Source organism: Podarcis liolepis, assembly GCF_965112155.1.
Source record: "Podarcis liolepis genome assembly, chromosome: 4".
In the NCBI taxonomy this organism is placed as follows: domain Eukaryota; kingdom Metazoa; phylum Chordata; class Lepidosauria; order Squamata; family Lacertidae; genus Podarcis; species Podarcis liolepis.
In genome coordinates this window covers 99448942-99471731 of record NC_139558.1, presented here as the reverse complement: position 1 = coordinate 99471731, position 22790 = coordinate 99448942, and the positions used below count along the sequence as shown (strand labels likewise).

The 22790-nt window shown below is 45.0% G+C and overlaps 1 protein-coding gene across 3 annotated transcripts in view; it reads left to right on the top strand.

Annotated features, from left to right (window-relative positions):
- The first annotated feature begins 13934 nt into the window (after positions 1-13934).
- The window catches only part of RAB6A (RAB6A, member RAS oncogene family), a 56700-nt gene continuing 47844 nt past the window's right edge, over positions 13935-22790 (top strand). Inside the window, exon 1 of one of the 3 annotated variants that reach the window (XM_083500036.1) lies at positions 13935-14488. In XM_083500036.1, the coding sequence (XP_083356162.1) occupies positions 14419-14488 (70 nt within the window). In that variant the 5' untranslated portion in view covers positions 13935-14418. The remainder of the gene's footprint in view (positions 14489-22790) is intronic. The other 2 variants (XM_083500035.1, XM_083500037.1) reach the window with 2 other exon arrangements.

Below are 22790 nucleotides of genomic sequence, written 5' to 3'. Positions count from 1 at the left end.
TATATAAATTCAATAAATAATAAAATAATAATAGTATAATAATTGTATAAAAGCTATGGTTGCTATGTGCTAAATCTGCATCTGGAATTTATTATTATTATTTATTAAATTTGTATACCCTTCTTCACCCGAAGATCTCTGGGCAGTTCACAGCATAAAAACACAAAATACATAAAGAAAACAAAAACAAAGCAAGCCTATACCTCACTGTAGTGTACCTAGTGTGTTCAGGGATAGCCAACCTGGTGCCCTCCACAAGTGGCTGGGTTTCAACTCCCACTCTCCCTGACCATTGGCCATCCTGGCTGGGAATGATGGGAACTAAGAGTTCAGCAACATCTGAAGTGGCTTTAAAGAGCTTGTAAGGCTGGACTTGCAACTTATTTCGATTCTTCCACTGGGATTGCTTTTCTTTTTGCCCTTTGCACCATCAGCACAGGTAAGGAAGGAAGGTTGCAAAGTGTCCTTGTTGATTTCGTGGCGTCTTGTTTCATATGAATGAGCCAAGCTCCTTTAAAATTGAGGCTTGGAGACATCACCTTGCCAACAAAGGTCCGTATAGTTAAAGCTCTGGTTTTCCCAGTAGTGATTTATGGAAGTGACAGCTGGACCATAAAGGAGGCTGGTCACCGAAGAATTGGTGCTTTTGAATTATGGTGTTGGGAAAGAGAAGGAGAAGGGGATGACAGAGGAGGAGATGGTTGGACAGTGTTCTCAAAGCTACCAGCATGAGTTTGACGAAACTGAGGGAGGCAGTGGAAGACAGGAGTGCCTGGCGTGCTCTGGTCCATGGGGCCACGAAGTGTCGGACACGACTAAACGACAACAACAACAAAATATTCTTTGACAGTGAGCGATTAGGTAATCTCTGAGCTCAGAGGAAGAGCATTAGAAGATCCCAGACTCAAATCTGTTCTGTCTAAAAAAAAATAAATCTATGCACCAGTTTATGGGGAAAGAACACTTCTTGGAAGCAGCCAGGAGGAGATTTCCAGAAACCAGTGGGTTCCAGCATCTCTTTGACTGACACACCAGCTGGCACAAAAGACAGAACTCTCATAGGACAAATGCACTGTCTGAATCACCTTGCATGAGGCAGAGGCAGAACTCGATACAGTAGTGACTCAGCGGCTGCAGGCATGCACATTTAAGCTGCTCCATCTGCTGGCAGACTGAACCATGCTGCAACACTATATATGCACCCCTACCTATTAAACTTTTATATGTCTGTTGTCTTTGTTCATGGAGTTTTCTTGGCAGGGATACTGGAGTGGCTTGCCGGTTCCTGCTCCAGGTGGATCACGTTTAGTGAAAACTCTCCATATGACCTGTCCATCTTCGGTGGCCCCCCACGGCATAGCTCATAGCTTCTTTGAGTTATTCAAGCCCCTTCGCCATGGCAAGGCAGTGATCCATGAAGAGCTGGACAATAAAGAAGGCTGATCGCCGAAGAATGGATGCTTTTGAATTATGGTGCTGGAGGAGACTCTTGAGAGTCCCATGGACTGCAAGAAGATCAAACCTCTCCATTCTGAAGGAAATCAGCCCTGAGTGCTCACTGGAAGGACAGATCCTGAAGCTGAGGCTCCAGTACTTTGGCCACCTCATGAGAAGAGAATACTCCCTGGAAAAGACCCTGATGCTGGGAAAGATGGAGGGCACAAGGAGAAGGGGACGACAGAGGACGAGATGGTGGGACAGTGTTCTCGAAGCTACCAGCATGAGTTTGACCAAACAGCGGGAGGCAGTGGAAGACAGGAGGGCCTGGCGTGCTCTGGTTCAGGGAGTCATGAAGAGTCAGACAAGACTAAACGACTAAACAACAACACCTATTAAACCCAGTGCGGGTTTTCATGGGGTTTATTCCTACTGGCCTCTGTGCATAGTGTTGCACTGCAAGGTCTTCCCTATAAGTCCAGAGGATGTCATATTTCCTCAGTCATAGGGCCGGTGCACAGCACTGGGAGAACCGCAGGAGGCTAAGAAAGCAGCAAATCTCAAACGTGGCAACAGCTTGCACGGTGCAGCCAAACTGCAGGGCGCCCTACCCTATAGGCAGGAATTCCCCGCCCATTCCACAGTGATTGGGCCTCTCTGCTGCCTCTGTCACTGGGTTGCAAAAGCATCAATCAAAGCAATGAACCCCTGGAGCCAGCTCCTAACAACTAGTTTTCTGATTGGCCCATACTTTCAGCCCCGAGAAAGAGCCATATTGAGTGTGGCATTTCGGGGAGGGAAATCTGGTTTTAAAAGCAGAGTATATATCAGCTCGGTCTTTGCTCATTTAGAACTAGTTATGTCACTTTGGTACTGGATGCCTTCACTTTTTATTTGTTACTGTCTTCCCAATTTTTACTTGTTAATGTTTGCAACTTCTTCTTCTTCTTCTTCTTCTTCTTCTTCTTCTTCTTCTTCTTCTTCTTCTTCTTCTTAATGAATTACCTCTTGCAAGGCTCCTCTTAAGTGATTTGCAATGTGCTTAATGGTGTTCCAGCCATAGCTGTCAACATTTCCCTTTTTTAAAGGGAAATTCCCTTATTCCGAATAGGATTCCTCGCAAGAAAAGGGAAAAGTTGACAGCTATGGTTCCAGCTGATTTCTGGAATGCTGACACCTATTAAGACTTGGGCTCTAGATTGCATGACTTTGGAGAGTTGGGAACTTGTATGCCCACATTCTGCAAAATATATATAAAAAGCAAGGTCTCAAAATTTGAAGAGGCATGTTTAGAACATGATGAAGATATCTCACAAGGCAGAGGAGGTTTAGGATCAGAGTTTGCCCTCTCCTAGATGGGCTCCTTTCCCAGGTGGACAAGCCCCCTTTGCCCCTCACTTTCCTCTGCAATACGTGCAGAAACCACCTGCTTGGCCACTCTTGGTATTGTCCTCGTCTACCCTCGTCTGGTTTAACAGGCTGGTCAAGGCTGTTTCCCAGGATGTGGCTGCTGTCACATACTGACATCTTCTAGAAGATACATGTGAGGTTGAGGACCAAAGGTAGGGAAACTACCACATAAGGAGCACTACCAGAGGTACTACCCTAACATTCTGTAATAAACGAAAATCTGTCCTTATTCCTTTATGGGGGACACAAGAGCCCTTACAGAGTCTTTTGTAGGTTCTCCATCAGTTGGAGAAAATAACAGAGGCCAACCAGAGAATATTGAGAAGCAAGCTTGATCTTTATTGAACTGTTGCAACAGGGTGCTCCCCTCACACGCAGGAGAAGGAGGAGGACCCCGAACAAAGGTGTGTCCGCCCTCATATAGACATTATAAATTGCCCGCCCTGGAGTCCAAGACCACCCCCAGAAACATCATACATACATCACAGAAAGGGCAGTCTACAACAGAAATCCGAGTGCGTTGTTTATCTCCTGTCTGGCAGATTACCTGTTAATGCTCACTTGATTGGATACCCTGGGGAGCCTGGCCAGTCTTTTGTAATGATAAATACTTTGTTCCTGAGCCAGGTCACAGGCTCACCCTATTCATAGACAGACATATCCTTAAAACAGGATTTGTGGAGGAAAAGGTAATGGGGAGGCTTTTCCATTTTCCTTGACCTTGCGGGGAAATCATTTGGTCAGTTTGGGAGTCAAAATGGTTTCTGGGCTGTTTTCCTGTGCTGCTTCAGACATGTGGTTCGTATATTTATGTACGTGTTTGCTTGGTACATTTATGAACATTTATTATATATGTAAGACCTTACATTTTTTATTTCAATTCCATACCCCCTTGTATCAGACATTAGAAGCTGATAATTTTTATCTCGTCCATTAAATATTTCAGCTGTTAATTTTGTTTGTTTTTTGTCGGGTGTGTGTCATATGACAATAAGACTTTTAAGAAGCTACTCTTTCAAGTAAGCTAAAAAACGTGCTTTTGCTCACTTCTCTAACCACTCCTGCTAATCAAGTGGGCACTCTTACATGGCTTTTTTAAAATAATAATAATAATATTTTTTATTGGAATTTTATTTACAACATAACACAAACAAAAAAAAGAAAATATTTTAAAAAATAACACAACCCCCCACCCCCAATACACAAATCCACCCTCATTAAACGTGAACATAACATACAGTGTGCATAATATAACATACAACAATACAAACAACCAAGTAAAAGACTTCCTTTATCCTGTATCTGGCCTCCTTATTTACTTCTTATAAACTGTTTCCTTTATGAATAATTATTAAGATTTTTCTAATTATAACTTAAATATCCACAAAGTCTCCTGCAGACATTAATCGAAACAAGTCCAGTTATGTATTTTAGGGCACTGTTTTGTGAAGTGTTCTCTGCATTTTCCCCGTGCTTTTTGAAACTTCTTGCAAGGCTTTTAGATCCAGGGTGGGTTTAGCATGTAGGCTGCTTTGTGCAACTTCCTAAAAGTTACTTAGAATTACAGCTGTCAGTTGATCAGGAAAGAAGGCCTGGCTTCTTATGCTTTTTAAGGAGTAGCTTGATTTGTAAGCAGGTGAAGCTTTTCACAACATCAAGATAAGCATTATTATTAACTGCTAAGGTTTGCACAAGAAGCAAAGAAACAATAATAATTAAAATGAACAAGCTGAAATCAAAGTACTGAGGTTTAAGGCTTCAATCCTATGCAACCTTACTTAGGTGTAAGCCATATTGAAATCAATCAGATTCTTCTCCCCACCAAGTAAGCATGCATAGAAATGCAAATGACTGGGATGTGATGTTGGAAATCAAGCCTTTATCAGGAGAAACTGGCCACTCTCCAGGCACCCAGCTTGATCTCCTGTTGACCTCCCTGTCTGCATTCCCCGGCAGGATACAGGCTAGGTCGCGATAGGCGAACCTTCTCGGCGTGAGAAGAACACCCCCCCTCTTTCCTGCCCCCCCCCCCCGGGCAGGGGAAAGAGATAGACAGAAACGTATTTACATGCCTTTATTTCTGTCTTTGCAGCGTTATAAAAATCATGACTGCTCTCTTCAAACTCCAACAGCCGAGAGACAAACTCCTCCTGTACTTCCTGTACAGCTCATATTACACTCTGAGCTAATTCCGGTGCCCTCTGCACTGTGAATTGACTGTCCCTCTGTTTCCCACGGACCAGTCCCAACATTCCCATTATGTTTTGCTTTCAAGCTACCAGCTCGCGGCCACATTGCTTCTATATCGTAACATGTACATCAGGTAGAAGTGATAACTGAAATATCAGCATTGAGTAGTTAAAGATTTGTAATAGATTTTATATGTCTGTTGTCTTTGTCCATGGAGTTTTCTTGGCAGGGATACCGGAGTGGCTTACCGGTTCCTGCTCCAGGTGGATCATGTTTGGTCAAAACTCTCCACTATGACCTGTCCATCTTGGGTGCCCTGCATGGCATAGCTCATAGCTTCTCTGAGTTATTCAAGCCCCTTCACCACGGCAAGGCAGTGATCCATGAAGGGGTGGACCCTAAAGAAGGCTGATCACCGAAGAATGGATGCTTTTGAATTCTGGTCTGGAGGAGACTCTTGAGAGTCCCATGGACTGCAAGAAGATCAAACCGATCCATTCTGAAGGAAATCAGCCCTGAGTGCTCACTGGAAGGACAGATCCTGAAGCTGAGGCTCCAATACTTTGGCCACCTCATGAGAAGAGAAGACTCCCTGGAAAAGACCCTGATGTTGGGAAATATGGAGGGCACAAGGAGAAGGGGACGACAGAGGACGAGATGGTTGGGCAGTGTTCTTGAAGGCACCAACATGAGTCTGACCAAACTGCGGGAGGCAGTGGAAGACAGGAGTGCCTGGCGTGCTCTGGTCCAGGGGGTCACGAAGAGTCGGACACAACTAAACGACTAAACAACAACAACAATAGATTTTAGTCCACCCACAGCTTGAGTCCACTGCCAACCTCTACTGATTCCTGTAAAAGATTAATGTTGCTTAATTTGTCTTCCCCCCCACCCCCGTTTATTCCAATCCATGTTGAACCAGAGAGTGGCTTTCACAGATTTCACTGTCGATCAAGTTACTGACACCAGTAAGCCGGAGATACAGGTATTATTTTTCTGCTGGACAAAGGAGGAAGATATTCTAATATCAGTGTGAAGAAAATGACAAGAACCTTCCGTTTCGCTATTTACCAGTTCTTTGAAAACAGCTGCCCGATTACAGCCGTAATTTCACTTCTGTTATCTGTCATTTGTGGCCTGGAGCAGCCCTCGGAGACCCAGTTCATTACATCGAGGACTGAAAAGACCGAAAATAGAAACTATAGACTCCCCAGTCTGCAAAATAGCTATGCATTCACTTCCTCCATTATTAATAGGCTTTCGAGAAACAGCAAGACCTGTGTGAAGAGAGTCCCTTAAGCAGAAGGGCTACTGAACCCACCTTATTAATCAAGTGTCACCGGAGTGGAAAGGCAAACGAGGAAGCCTAATGAAGGGTCTTCAGACATGACATTGGGCATCTTACGGGAAACCACCTGGCCCAAAGCTGGGCGGCAGATCACCACAAAATAAGTTGTGTCTGTAATAAACATAAATCTGCCCTTATTCCCTTATGAGGGACACAAGAGCCCTTATAGAGTCCTTTGTAGGTTCTCCATCGGTCAGAGAAAATAACAGAGGCCAACCAGAGAATATGGAGAAGCAAAGCAACCAGTAAGCCTGATCTTTATTGAACTGTTGCAGCAGGGTGTCCCCTTCACACGCAGGAGGAGGAGGACCCCGAACCAAGGTGTGCCTGCCCTTATATAGACATTTTAAATTGCCAGCCCTGGAGTCCAAGACCACCCCCAGAAACATCATACCTACATCACAGAAAGGGCGGTCTACAACATAAATCCGAGTGTGTTGTTTATCTCCTGTCTGGCAGGTTACCTGTTAATGGTCACTTGATTGGATACCCTGGGATGCCTGGCCAGTCTTTTGTAATGATAAATACTTAGTTCCTGAGCCAGGTCACAGGCTGAGCCATGTCACTGTTCATACACAGACATACCCTTAAGACAGGATTTGTGAATGAAAAGACAATGGGGAGGCTTTTCCATTTTCCTTGACTTTGCCGAGAAATCATTTGGTCAGTTTGGGAGTCAAAACACTTTCGGGGCTGTTTTCCTATGCTGGTTCAGACATGTGGTTTATATATTTATGTACCGGTTTTCTTGGTACATTTATGAACATTGAACATTATGTATATATATATACACACACACACATATGACCTTAATTTTTTTTAATTTCAGTCCATAAGAAGAGGCTGCTGGATGAGGCCAATTTGCCCATCTAGTCCAGCATCCTGTCTCACAGTGTCCAACCGGAGTGATTTCTTGATTGAAGCGGCTTCCAAACAATAAAGAACAATAACATAACAAGTACAGCTTAAATCATATATAATTAGCAGAGCATCAATAAAACAATTACAACCTATAAAACACTATTAGCAAAGCAGCAACAAAGAAACAGGCTAAACATCGCAACTGCAGCATGTCCCATTATATGACTAACAAAGCATTGATAACGTGTAAAACCGTTATGAACAAAATAGCAAGAAAAATGAAGCTAAACACACACACAGGTTTACACACCTTCTTCCCCGATGACTCATAATCTTTCACTCTGTTCAGCCTCTTCATTAAAATACAGTGGTGCCCCGCAAGACGAATGCCTCGCAAGACGGAAAACTCGCTAGACGAAAGGGTTTTCCGTTTTTGCGTTGCTTTGCTAGACGAATTTCCCTATGGGCTTGCTTCGCAAGACGAAAACGTCTTGCGCTTTTTTTTTAAAGCCGCTTGAAGAGGCGCAGTTGCGACGGACCGTGCTTCGCAAGACGAAAAACATCGCAAGACGAAAAGACTCGCGGAACGAATTCTTTTCGTCTTGCGAGGCACCACTGTACACATTCACAAATGCCTGCAGGAAACTCGCAAGCAGGGCCATTGCACAAGAGTAACTCTCCCCTCCTGTGGTTTTGAGCAACTGGGATCGGTTGGAGGCAGAAGGCTTCTGAATCCAACATTTGCCACAAGCAGAGCAGATCCGTTGAAATTAGTGCACATGGCTAATTTAGGTCCATTCATTACTTCATCATCATCATTTATACCCCGCCCTTACCGGTTCAAAAGCCAGGCTCAGGGTGGCTAACAACAAATTTAAAACACTTAATTATAAAAGCAGCATAAAAGACAGTATAAAAACATGAATAACAGTAAAATTCAAAATTCAAAAATCAATTAGATAATCCCCAGGGCTAGCTGGCTGAATTGGTCCTACTTGGGCCAGCGAGGAGGCCAGGGGAGAATTAGCTGTGGGATCCCAGAGCGGGGAATCTTCATAAAAAGGGGAGAGGGAGGGAAGGAAGGAAGGGGAATAAAAGATCAGGCTAAGTTCAAATTAAAGGCCAGGTGGAATAGCTCTGTCTTACAGGCCCGATGGAAGGAGGATAAATCCTGCAGGGCCCTGGTCTCCTGGGACAGAGCATTCCACCAGGTCGGAGCCATCACTGAAAAGGCCCTGGCCCTGGTGGAGGATAATCTGACTTCCTTAGGGGCCAGGACCTCTAAACTATGGTTATTCATGGACCTTAAGGTGGGGCATACCAGGAGAGGCGGTCCCATAGATACAAGGTTAAGAACAGTTTCAGGTTAAGAACAGACCTCTGGAATGAATTAAGTTCTTAAACCCACTGTATACATGAAACCCCATAGCATTAGGGGCACATAATAATAATATTTTTAAAATTTATATCCCCGCCCCCATCTTGCTTGGTTTCTCTAGTCACTCTGGGCGGCTTACAACATACAGTGGTACCTCGGATTAAGTATTTAATTCGTTCCGGAGGTCCGTTCTTAACCTGAAACTGTTCTTAACCTGAAGCAGCACTTTAGCTAATGGGGCCTCCTGCTGCCGCTGTGCCACCGCGGCGCTATTTCTCTTCTCATCCTGAAGCAAAGTTCTTAACCCGAGGTACTATTTCTGGGTTAGCGGAGTCTGTAACCTGAAGCGTCTGTAATCCGAGGTACCGCTGTATATAAAAACACAACAAAGCATCAAACATTTTTTTTAAAAACCCAAATATCCTATATGAGCAACAAACAAACAGAAATGACTGGCAGAATCCGAAACCAGGGAAGAGAGACGGCGGAAGAAGATTGGAAGAAATTTAAGGACTATCTTGGGAAATATTATAAAATTAGTGAATGTTAGATTGATGTTGGACTGAATCTAAGTGGTTACTAGCTGTAATGATTAAGGCAATTGGGGAAAAAAGAAGAAAGAAAGGTGTAAAACTAAGTGAAAATTAAGGGTGAGGATTTGCTGAATGAATAATTTAATTTGGAATACAAAAAGGGGAGGTATGAGGAGGTCCGAGAAATAAGTCAAAAGAAAACAAGTGAATGAAATTATATGTGTTTTTAATTTTTGTGGTTTTGTTTTTATGTCTTTTTTTTGTATAAACCTTGAAAAGTTAATAAATATATTTCAAAAAAACAACAACAAACAAACATATCAAGAGAAACCAATAATAACAATAGGAATAAACAGTTTACAGTTATGCCCAAATGGAAATAACTGCTGGCCCCAACTAAACACCAAACATACCACAAACCACCGGCTGGTTATAGTGGGTCTGGGTGGGCGAGAGAACCAGCAAACATTTGTTGCTGCGGAGCGGACGTGCTTTTATGTTCTCGGGGACAGGTGCTTGGCAACCCGTGACTCAGCTCCGAGTCAGGGAGTTCCCCTGGGGTTGCACGCCTGCTTGCAATGAATGGGAGGCGTGCAGAAAATAAAGAAAGAAATAAAAAAGCACGGGTCGTGTTCCTGTGTAGGAAGACAGGCAGCTCCCATTCATTTCAGCCGGGGTGGGGGGAGGCAGGGGCTTATGAAACGTACATTCTCAGCAGATGGTGACCAGGAGCATTCCTGTGCAAGCTTCTCCAGGCTCCCGCAGTTGGTGCAAGGCTGGTTTTCTAAAAAGACACACCAGCTACCCGCCCCCAGCAGCCTCCCTCTTGCAGAAAGAGCCCTGCTGCCATTCCCACTCCTTCCAGCCCACTGAAGCTCACTCACCACGACAAAAGCGCTTCCAGTAAGCCACTTAGAAAACCCTTAGTCACAAAATGATTTAAATGGATCCTATTCTGGCTGCCCTTTGGGAATGTGCAGGAACGTAGCAGAAAGCACAGTGGAAGCCCCTCATGCCAGCAGATAGCTTTAGGTACATATGTGCTTATTTATGGAGAAGTCGCCCTTTTTATTGTTCTTTCACAGCGGGTATTAGGAACAGTAATTACTCTGGATGCATTCTACGTTCTTATAAATCAAGATGTTGCTAGGGGTCCTGGCTTTTCGACTAGACTCGAGTCGGTGATAGCTTTAGCAGATAGCTTACGGCGCAGACCTAACAGGTGGATTCGTGCTCCTCTGTGAAAATGTCACCTGCCGATTCCGGCAAGTGAAGCTGCTGATAAAATAATAGCAAATAATAATAATTTATTATTTATACCCCACCCATCTGGCTGGGTTTCCCCAGCCACCCTGGGCGGCTTCCAACAAAACACTAAAATACAATAACCTATTAAACATTAAAAGCTTCCTAAACAGGGCTGCCTTTAGATGTCTTCTAAAAGTCTGGTAGTTGTTCTTCTCTTTGACATCTGGTGGTAGGGCGTTCCACAGGGCGGGTGCCACCACCAAGAAGGTCTTCTGCCTGGTTCCCTGTAACTTGGCTTCTCACATTGAGGGAACCGCCAGAAGGCCCTCAGAGTTGGACCTCAGTGTCCGGGTAGAACAATGGGGGTGGAGACGCTCCTTCAGGTATACTGGACCGAGGCTGTTTAGGGCCATAAAAGGCAGAAAAGAGCAGGTCATGTCAGCTTTTTCTGGTCAGTTGGTATACTTTCTTCACAATGTATGTCACTTCATCCACCGTAGTAGATAGGTAGCCGTGTTGGTCTGCCATAGTCAAAATAAAAAAAAAATTTCCTTCCAGTAGCACCTTAAAGACCAACTAAGTTAGTTCTTGGTATGAGCTTTCGTGTGCATGCACACTTCCGTATCTGAAGAAGTGTGCATGCACACGAAAGCTCATACCAAGAACTAACTTAGTTGGTCTTTAAGGTGCTACTGGAAGGAAAAAATATTTTATTTTGACTTCATCCACCGGTTAACATAGAACAGGGGTCAGCAACCTTTTTCAGCCGTGGGCCGGTCTACCGTCCTTCAGACCTTGTGGGGGGCAGGACTATATTTTTTTGGGGGGGTGGATGAACGAATTCCTATGCCCCACAAATAACCCAGAGGTGCATTTTAAATAAAAGCACACATTCTACTCATGTAAAAACACCAGGCAGGCCCCACAAATAACCCAGAGATGCATTTTAAATAAAAGCACACATTCTACTCATGTAAAAACACCAGGCAGGCCCCACAAATAACCCAGAGATGCATGTTAAATAAAAGGACACATTCTACTCAGGTAAAAACACGCTGATTCCCAGACCATCCGCGGGCCGGATTGAGAAGGCAATTGGGCCACATCCGGCCCCCGGGCCTTAGGTTACCTGTTAGGTTTCTGTGTGTTGCCACTGTGCAGTGCTTGGAGTCACAAGACTCTGTTTTGCATTCCAGACATTCCAGACTGTTGGAAGTCTCTTGGAAGACGGGAGACAGATGTGATGTTACTGGTTTCCTGTTCCTTTGTTTTTCCAGTTGTCTCTCTGCTCTCACAGAGAGAGGATGTTTCTTTTCTGCTGCGTAGTTAGAAAAAATCTTTGCAATGTAGCTCATATTTCTCATTCTTCCCTGCTGCTGGATACTCTGCGTAATGAGGGAACGTGCCTGGAGCCTTATCAGGGGCTCAGGTCGTTAATCATCGTCGGAGGTGATTCCGAAGGACTCAACCGGAGGATGAGCTTTTCCAGCTCGGTCGTAGCAGAGGCTCCGACATTGTCTACCCCTGACTTAGAACCATCGCTTTGTAAACAACACGGTTATTGTGGATTTGTGCTGATTTGTTTGCAAGGATGTTAGGTAAAGTTGCTTAATTATTGAGCATCCATTATGAGTTCACAGGGATGTTAGATAATGTTGCCTTGCAATTTCCAGTACATTTCCCCATCACTTTCCATAGTGTAACAAGTGTGATCTTCTGGGGAAGGAGGTGTAACCTGAATTTGCCAGTATGTGATTGAATCCCACTCATAGGCGCCGACTCCATGGGGCTTGAGGGGGCCCGAGCCCCCTCAAAAATTCGTTTGGGGGGGCTCAGCCCCCCCAATAATCTCCGGCGCCCCTCCAGCAGAGCGCCATCGTCGCTGCTCCCCCAGCCCAAAATGCACAGGGTCGGGCTGCATGCCTCCTGCCCTCCCTCCCGAGCAAAAGCTCCACCCAATTTCCTTCGGAGCTGATTAATAGGCGCAGCACGCTCTCCCCTATTCGCTCACGAGGAGGCGGTGCCACTTTATTTGCATATTCATGAGATTATTTATTATTCATGAGCTTTCCCGGGTCCCCCCAATATTTTTTATAAGTCCGCGTCCCTGATCCCACTCCAAAACAGTGGCAGACTGTAAGGGCCCAAAGAGTGGTGTTGGTGTTCAAGCCTTATTGACGAGGCATCCTTGCTTCCTGTTCCCATATTTGTTGGGATGGTGAAATATACTCGGAGTCGAGAGTGGATTTCATGCTCTTTATTCAGCTCATAGTGGTGAGGAGGAATGGAAGTTCCCCCTAAGTATCTGCTTTATATACATTATTTACACAATGGGCTGCACGTGATTGGCTAATTCCGGGGTTCTCCTGTAGGCCAATCAGGTTGTGGATTCACTTTCACCTGGAGCTGGATTGGGTGGCTCCTGTGGACCAATCATACTGCTGCATTGTTCTAGGACCAATCAGACTGCTGCATTCTGAATCCTATTGTTCTAGGACCAATTAGACTGCTGCATTTTGGATCCTATTCAACTCAGTACATACCAAGATGGACTGTACTTAGGGGTTTCCTCTGTCAGAACTGCTGTGCCTGCAATAGCCTCAAAGCAGCCATATAGTTATCAGGGGAGCTTTTTCGCAGCAGCGATGATGGGCAGAGCTTCCTTGTTAAATGTCCATCTGTCTTCTGGTATGCATATGGGGCCAATTTGAAAAAAGGCTTTACCACAGCTGTGTCACTGAGTAATGTGAATGTGGGAGGAGGAAACACGCCCAATCTGCACTCCATGGCTATATAATACATTTGTCATGCTCACTATATGGAACCTCCATGAGCAAACCAGGGATATTTTAGGGAGCAGGCTAGCAGGCGGGGCCCATGACTTACATCCTAGGAGCCTACACAACACAAAACACTGTTGCTGCATGTAGGTTTTATTTGATTTCTTTTTTTATCTTATATTTTGGAAATGTACATCCAGTACATCCAAGCTTCAGCTTGTTTAGCTTATACTGTACATAAATACAGCACAGCTTGCCTGGACTGCACACACCGCGGTGTATTCAGAATAAATGCCACGCGAAGACGAAATATATGAGGGAAAACCCCGCCTCCCCAGGGGAGGGTACCTTATCCAATCAACACTGGCCGGGGGCGCACGCGCAACAAGGCAAGAACCCTGCAGCCGCCGCCAACCTCAAGCCCCACCCCGCTGTTCCTTTCGGGCCACGCCCTTTTTCATTTTGCGCGCATGCGCGGGGGCTCGTCTCGCTCGCCGCCGCCTGGGTTCTTCTATCTAGCGGTATGAGTGGCAGGCCAGTCGGGCGCGCCTCCTTCCCTCCGTCAGGCGCGAAGAGGGGCGGGACGTGCCTCCCCTCCCTGCCCGCTGATTGGCCTTCAGTCTCGCTCTTCGCCCTCCCCCTCCCTGTCCGTCCGTCAGGCGCGAGGCAGGGGCGGGACGTGCCTCATCTCCCTGCCCTCTGATTGGCCTCCACGCTCGCTCTTCACCTTACTCCCTCCCTCCGCCCGGGCTCGCTCCCTCGCGAAGCGAATAACAAGCTGTGAGGGGAGGGAGCCGGGGAAGAGGCGGCGCCGGCGAGCCTGAGGGAGGAGAGGCAAGGCCGCAGGCGGGGCCGGGATTGCCTCAGCGGGCGCAGAGGGCGACGTTGCGTCGTGGCTGCCTGGCTGGCGGAGGGACGGACGGCCGCCCGTCGCCGGAGGAGAGAAGAGCCCCGAGCCCCGCCGGCCGCTCCCTGCCTGCCTTCGCCGCTGCCTTTCCGTGAGGGGAGAAGGAGGAGGAGGAAAGACCCGCCGCGGGGGGAAGAGCGGGCGAGCGAGAAGCAGCGGCGGCGGCCTCCCTTCCCTCCCCCGTCCCCTCACCCCCTCCAGCCCCCTCGCCCCTTCTCCGCCCCCGAGGGAGCCCAGCCAGGGGAGCCCCAGGACGGGCGGCGGCTCCTCCCTCCTCCTCCTCTTCCAGCTTCCCCACCTTCCTCCTCCTCCTCCTCTTCCTCATCATGTCGGCGGGCGGAGACTTCGGCAACCCTCTGCGGAAATTCAAGCTGGTCTTCCTCGGGGAGCAGAGCGGTGAGTCAGGCCCCGATCCTAGCCGGGGTGGGGGGCTGGGGCTGGGTGATCAACGGTGAGACACCCCCCCCCCAAATCTCCTACCTGGCTGCCTCCTATTTCACCCCACCCCGCAACACCGCGTCGCATCATTCCCCCCCCCCGGGCCGGTCCTGTTGGACCCGATCCAGGCGCAGGAGGAGACCTCGGATCGCTCCCCGCCGCCGCCGCCCTCCTCCTCCTTTCCTGCCCCCTTCATCGTGGGTGCGGCTGGATCTTTTCCACCCTCGGGATTTTGACGCCACCGATTTTGGCTCTATATTCTTCTGGAAAAGGAAAGAGAGGGAGGGAATATCCTCTCCCCCCCCCCGCCTCTTGAATCCCTTGGGGGCCAACACCCCCCTCCCAAAAACAACATCCCCCCCTCCCCAGAAACAGCCATCTTCCCCCTCTTGCTTGTACGTTGCTTGCATATTCCTAAGCAACCTCCCCTCCCTCGGATCGAGGCCCCCAAGCCAGCAGCCCAAATCCCTGCTTCCCACCTTCTTCCTGTCGTGGTGGGGAAGATGGCTTTGGTGCAGATGGAGGGAGTCATTCAACCCAGGCACGGATCTCTCCAGGCCTGAAGCTTGGAGAGCCTGTCTGGTGCTCTCTCTAGCATGGCCAGGTGCTTAAAGCGGGTGACACTTGTCTTTTTCTGTGCCTCTGTCATCCAGCACCTCCTTCCCTGCTGCCACTCCTGGTTGTTGTTGTTGTTGTTGTCGTCGTCCTCGAGACCTTGATTTTCTCCTTTGATTTTTTCATTTTCCCCCTCCATATTTAGGGTCACTAAAGGGGAGCCTTGCTGTTTCTCATTTCTAGGAACGAACAGGGCCACCTAAATCTTCCCCTTCCATTCCAGTGTAGAAGAAACCAGAGTCCATTGAAATGTTATCTCTCCCTGATTGCACCCGGTTCCTCATATTCTTTGTATATCTCTCCATCCCTTTCCCTGCCAGGAATAGATAACAAAAATGCAAAAAATAAAAATAGTACCCTATGGAAATCTCCAATATTTCAGCTGTTCCTAGGCATGAGATAATTCATTTTGAACTTCGAGGCTCAAAAGCCCCCCCCTGCTGTTGTTCCTCAAATGGGGAAATGTGAGGGTTTATAGTGTGTGTACCTGCTTTCAAGTCTATGTGAGGTCCTGAATCTGATAAAGGAGTAAGGATGGTAGGAATTCCTGTTCATTAAGGGTTGTGTGCAAATTGCTTTTTGGACCACTATTTTTTCCCTCAATGGCAACCCTGATCCTTTGTCAATATTCTAAGAATTGAATTCAACACTAGGTGATTGACCTTTGTAAGCTCCTGTAAGAATTGAGACCTTTCCCACTGCTTAATCCCTGACTAGATAATTTTTTGGAACAAGCAATTCATGGTTTTCAGATGTGGGCTTGGCAGAGTGGTTTGGTCCTGGTATGGTACACGTTCCATTTAGTAGAAGAAAAAAATAGTGGTCTTGGGGAAAGAGAAAAGCTTCAAGTAGAATAAAAGATTTAGATAATAGCATATTAAGCACTTTATTTTTAAAGAAACCACAACCTTGCTGATTGATGAATTCTCAGTTTCTGTGGCTTTACTGGGTGTGGAATGAGGTGAGAAGGCGGCCAGTTCTTCTTAATACATGTTTTCACAATTAAATGCTGTTCCCTCACAGAAAAACAACCTAATCCAATGATTCTAGTAGTCTAGACATTTACCATAGTAAACCTTCCTTCTTTTCACTTACTCTTCCTTTATCTACATGCCCACTTGCTTCTTAGGAGACTAGGCTTTGGTTTCCCCCAACCAATTTGCAGTTGGTTATTTTAGTCTAGAAGACAGGGACCATAGTTAAGTCATGGCATATCTAGATAGCAGAGCTGAGGGAGGTAGTCTTACACCATGGAGCGCTGGTATCAGCAAGTTAAACTGGATAAAATGAAAAGCGGTCTGGTGTCAATATAAAGCACCTTTTTATGTTCAAACACTTTCATTGGCCATTATCTGGATATGCAATTTTGGCTTCCCATCAAAGAGATCGCAATACTGTGCACATGTTTTCAGCCTACACAGGGAGTAAGTCCTTGAATTCAGTGGGGCAATAAAACATGCCCGTATCAGTCTCTACAGCCATAGCAGGCGCTGTAACTCTTCTATGGTTTGACTTTATCCTGGAAGCCAAAGGTACACTCTTCCATTGTCTCTCGAGACAGATGGATGCCAGCAAACTTCAGAATAGGCATTATAGGATTGCACGGTCAGTCGAATGAGAACTTGTAACCACTGTTGGTATTGAGAGGGCGATTCCAATTTTTTAATATATCTATATGTTATTCAAAACATTGAATAATAACATATAAATATATAATTGAAAATTATTCCCTTTTGGCATCCTTGTAATCTTTGCATCTGTCTTCTGCTTTAGAAATGATGGAAAGGAAATTAATCCATATCTGAGTGTGCTTTTTAGTGTTTCTGTATAGAGGTGGTGCATTTGGGGGCAATAGCATGCCCATGCTAAAGGTCACGTAGATCTGAGCAATCAAGGAGCTTTTTGCTAGTATTTAAAGATGGTTGTTTGTGCCAAGAAACTATTGATAAAATGAAGGCAAAGTGTTGGCCTCGGGCCTTTTGGATATAGCTGTTTGATATAATGTGATGCATAAATCTGAATAAAGCCTTTGGGATTGGCATCTCAGAAATACTTTTCTTTTAGTAGTTTCTCCCCCACCTTAGTAGAATTCTTCTCACACCAAAAACTTCTTGTATATTTCATGTAAATTGATAGGTTGATCCACATGGTGCAGTGGCCAAGGTGGTATAAAGATGGCTGACCTAGATATTGAACATCTCTGTGTAGGCTGAAAACAATGTTTGTGAAATTTGCAGTGAAATTGGTACAACTCTGAAGTGATGGATATGTTTTGTAAAGCAATGTAAGGTGTACAGTATCTTCTGTTTAAATTTTGCTCTCATAACACACACACACATATATATATATAGAGAGAGAGAGTATACACACACTCTCAGTCCTAACAACCTTGTGACTTGGATTAGGCTAAGAGGGCAAGACTAAACCAAGGTCACCCCGTGAGCTTTGTGGCTAAGGGGGCGATTAGAATCCAGGTCCTCTGGGTCTGAGTTTAATGTGCTAACCACTACTTCACCCTGGTTACTGTATGTTACTCATTCTTCTGTGCTGCGTTGATTGTATTTTATGTAGAAAAATGGAATAGCTTTGATTAATGGAAGCTGTAATTTTGCTATTTAACCTTTCTTTAGTTCCTTATTTATGTAGCAAAATTACATGTTGAGACGGTAAGAACTCCCATATGGCTTGTATAGTCTGTATAAGATGCTGTATAAAAGTATGCGAGCAGATGACGTAATCCAACTACTTTGCAGGCTTTAGAAGATTTAGTCTAGAATCGTCTTTCTAACTGGTCAGCTGGATGCATCCAAGATGCTCACAAGCAGGGTACTAACCCTCACTGTGAATCCCCATCTACTAGTAATCAGTGGCGTATCGTTCAGGAGGTTCTCGTTTGGTTTGTAAGTGAATATTAGCCATGATAAGCATCTGTCAGGATTTTTTCTATTAAAAACAGAAAGAAGTGGTTTCCATTTCATGCTTTAGTTAATTTTGCATTGTCAGGCAGGAGCCATATGCTCCTGCTACACCTTTGTTCTTTTTAGTGGCCTATTTGCCATTTTCTGAAGCATCTGACAGGTTATTAGGAGTTACTGTAAATCAGTATGCCAAGGCTCTGATCTGGCCTCTTGTGCAGGCTGCATAAATCTTCCCTTTAACTATGTGTTTCTAATTCTTAATTAAGTTTGTTAAAGCCCCAAATGCCTGCACAGAGATACCATGTGATCAAGGATGCTGCCTGAGATTGGATGCTCTGCAGCAATTCTATTTTTACATATGCTTCAAAAATAGAAGTGTGTTCTAGTTGGAGATGCAAGTTGAATCTGCTCTAAATAATATTGTGGCTTTTCTATCTTCCAGTCTATATCTGCTTGGACTGTGGTTATTTCTTAAGCTATAGTGTCTGATTGAACCACATTGTTGCATTCCTTTTCTTAACACTTTTGCTATATCAACACATATGAATACTGTATGCTTAAGACTAAAGATGTCCATACTGGTATATTTTTTTCTTGAAATGAAAGGTGGTATATAATTTATATAAATAAATAATGCGGCCTTAATGATTTTTCAGTTTGTCAGCCCAGTCCAGCTACTGTTGTTGTTCAGGTTACGATAGCAGTTTGAGACTGACTGCCGGTGTATAATCTTTGTACACTATACAAAGTTGTTTGGAATAATGTGTGGCTTATTCTTGATGCAGTGGGCAGATTCAGTTTTGAGACTAACTAGATGTAGCCTCCAAGGAAATTTAAAACATAAAGGCAGGATATAAATGCTTAAAATAAATTGAGGCCTTTTTGCTTTACCAACTGCAAATAATAAGTTAAAAAGTTAGCTCTTTGGGGAAAGAACCTAATTCCTAATGAATAGTTTTTTAAAGAACAGTTGGGTACATTGGCAATCTTTGGTTAAAAAAAATAAATTGAAACTTTTCGTCCTGCCTATGTGGGGAGGAGAGTGGGGAGGACTGTTGACTTACTCTATCCACTTCCACGTGGAATCTTTGCAGATGTGAATACCAGGAGGAGGTGGAGTGACGGGGGGACGGGACGAAACCCTCTAACCTGGATGTCAAGCTCCCAATGCCATCTGTCACTGCCAACATTTGCTTGGAAGTCAGGTTACAGGTATAAACTGTGCAAGTTTCAATCCTTTCCGGTGATGTAGTTGCTCAAAGGTCAACGAGGCAGCTGAGATCTGTAGATGATATTGCAAAACCAACAGCTCCTGTCCTGCAGGAATGGTTGAAAAGGGTGTGCTTGCTGTTTGTTTCCCACTTTAATCCAGTAGATTAGAATAGCCTTCCCTGATGAGTTAATTGATTAGTGTTTAGATCATGAGAATGCTGTTGGAAATTTATGGCTATCTGCAAGAGAAAGCAAGAAGAAAGTCTACTGGTGTTGGATCTGTTGCAGCAAAAAATACAGTACAGTGCCCTTGGAAGACTCAAAACAGCTTCCCTTCTTCTACTTTTGGCCCAGACTGAAAAGGAAGCAAGTACCAGGCTGTTTGCTTCCTTTCAACATACAGCCCTTGGTGGTTGTCAGCAGCATGCAGTCTCCTCCTGAAGTTTTCTTGCACCATGAGGGTACTGCAGATGTGCAGCCTTCATCTTCTGCTGGCTTTGGGGGCATTTAGGGGTTGATTTGCTCCCCCAATATCTTGCTGTATGGTTATGGGGGTGTTTCCACAAGCTATCAAGAATATTTTAGTGGATAAATTGTATTTAGAGAGTTAAGAACTATCTAATGTAAGTATTGCTAGGGACGCGGAGGGTGCTGTGGTCTAAACCACTGAGCCTAGGGCTTGCCGATCAGAAGGTTGGCGGTTCGAATCCCCGCAACGGGCTGAGCTCCTGTTGTTCAGTCCCAGCTCCTGCCCATCTAGCTTTGAAAGCACGTCAAAGTGCAAGTAGATAAATAGGTACCACTCCGGTGGGAAGGTAAACAGCGTTTCTGTGCGCTGCTCTGGTTCGCCAAAAGCAGCTTAGTCATGCTGGCCCCATGACCCAGAAGCTGTCTGCGGACAAACGCTGGCTCCCTCGGCCTATAGAGCAAGATGAGCGCTGCAACCCCAGAGTCGTCTGCGACTGGACCCAACGGTCAGGGGTACCTTTACCTTTAATGTAAGTATTGCATGTGTGGATACTATACACTAGTGCCTATTTAAATAATTTGGGAATGGTATGGCATAAGCTTTATTGGGCCCGGAATAAAAACAATATTCCCCACACCCAGTTTAAAAGGACATTGATTGTTTAATAGCCAAAGGCCTGAGAGAAGGGGGATTATTTTGACTGGCTCTTAAAGATATGTGACAAAGGCACTGAAGGAGCCTCTCTGGGGAGAGCATCCCACAAGCATTTAAAATGCTTTGACCCCAACATATCTAATAGATCTTCTAAGCTGACTCCCAACTGTTTGTTTGGTTGTTTTTGGTATTGTTGAGTAATTGCATCATATTGACTAAACATGTGCGTTTGTGTGTATGGCTATACAAAGGGATTGTACACTGTTGTGGTTAGCTTCATAGCAATTCCGCCATGTGATTCAAATAGGATAAGTTTGCATTAGTTACTGCTTCTTGAGCTCATGTGGTGTGCTAGGATATTTGATAGTATCTGGGAACAAGATTTTTTTGGTGTGTGTGTGTGTGTGTGTGTGTGTGGAGGAACACCAACATTATGGGTGATTTACATTCTGTGATTCTATGCCTTGGTGCTACAGGAGCAAGATTTGGGCTCATGTGCTTAGATTTTGCAGCAAACCAGAATTTGTTGGTTCAGATGTTTAACTGCTTGCTGTAGAGTTTGCTGCAAAATCAGAAGTTGAAGGGACTTCAAGTGGTGCAAGCCCACCTTTGATGGGCAGCGGGGCCTATATGGGAGCAGATATCCAGGCCGCGAGTTTCATAGTTCTGTATGCCAGCAACAGCACATCAGATTGGGGACATTAGCAAATAGGCACCAATGGTTAAATGACATGGAAGTGGCCCATTTAAAACTGGTCTCATTCTTTTTTGATAACTGAAACAATCTGGGAAGCCACCCAGAGTGGCTGGGGTAGCCTAGTCAGATGGGTGGCATGTAAGTAAGTAAGTAAATATCATCATCATTCCTCCTTAGTCTGTTTAGTTCCTTCAGCTTTTTCTCATGTAACTCTAAGCTTTGTTTTATTATTTCAGTTTTAGCTTTCACGTTTTAAAAACTCGGTTTTTTGTTTTCCCAGAATTGGTTTGTGCACCCCCATTAAAACTCACCCTTCGATCTAAGGAAAGCTGAAAGGATCAAATGTCTAAGGGTTGCCTCAAGGCAAAGAATCCCATTGACTTACGCCATTCAGACTTTGATCATACTCATGAGTGTGCGAGTCACTTGCATTGAATCATTTTCTGTGTCAGCACCTCTTATCTACCTTCTCCTAGCACATTGCTTCGAGTTAGTATGAGTGACTACATTAATCCGTGTTTATGGTACTGTCATAAAGTCTCTTTTGTTATCATTGACCATATCATATGAAAACATTTTAAAGGTACTCGAGGACACAAACTGGAACTTCAGGACTCTTGTTCAGGGATGATAATTTGAAGAATGATAGAGTTGGAAAGGACCCTGAGGATCATCCTCTCCAACTTTTTTTTCTAGATCACTTACTGCTACCTCAGAGTATGTAGATGAGTGACACTGTATCTTTTGTATAATTGTAAATTGTTTAGGATTTGGGCAGCTATGGCTAGAGGACTGTATGTGTTTTGCATTTACCCAATATTGTATATGTATCTTATTTTTTAAAAATTCTACACAACTTTCTATTAAAAACAAACTTTAGAGCACATTACAGCAATAAAACATATATTCAGGCCCTTTCTCTGTATATAGTGGTAAAAAATTCCAGCCTGTAACATCCAGTATTAATGATTGTGAAGTGCCTGAGCAGAGAGAGGTTATCAATAAATGCTGGAAGCATTCTACTGCCTCTCATAAATGGGGGCAGAGTATTTCAAAATATAGGTGCTACCATGGAGAAGGCCAGTTTCTGCATTGTCCCTAGATGAAGTTGTGCAGCCAACAAGACCTCTCCAAGGACCTGAGCAGTTAATAACAAGAACCTGGATATGACTCAGTACCTGACAGGCAGCATATGCAGTTCCTTCAACACAAGTAATATCAGCACAGGCAGGGTTGCCATACTGCCAATTTTCTAAACTTTTTTTTTTAACTCAGCAACTTTGGCAGAAAGAAAAAACCCCCAGCCCAACTGGCACTCCACTCAGTACCTTGGCTGCTGCATTCTGTACCAGCTACAGCTTCCAAACCAGTCCTAAGGGTAGCCATACAAAGAGCCCATTAGAGGAGTTCAGGCCATGAATCACAGTTGGTCAAGCTGTTACTGTGTAAGATTTTTTACAGGAGTGTATTCATCACCACCTCAAAAGTGGTGAGCTGCACTCCACGCCATAAAAATGCATTAACCACTCCCACACGCCTGCTCAGCCGTTGCCCCCTATGACTTGAGTAAGCCATGACAGGCAAATATTGAAATGATAGGATGTAGGCAGGACAGCTGCAAGTCCTCAGGCCACAAAAACGAGCTGATTCCACAAAAATGGGATAAAATGGTGCATTGGACACATGGCTTGGTAC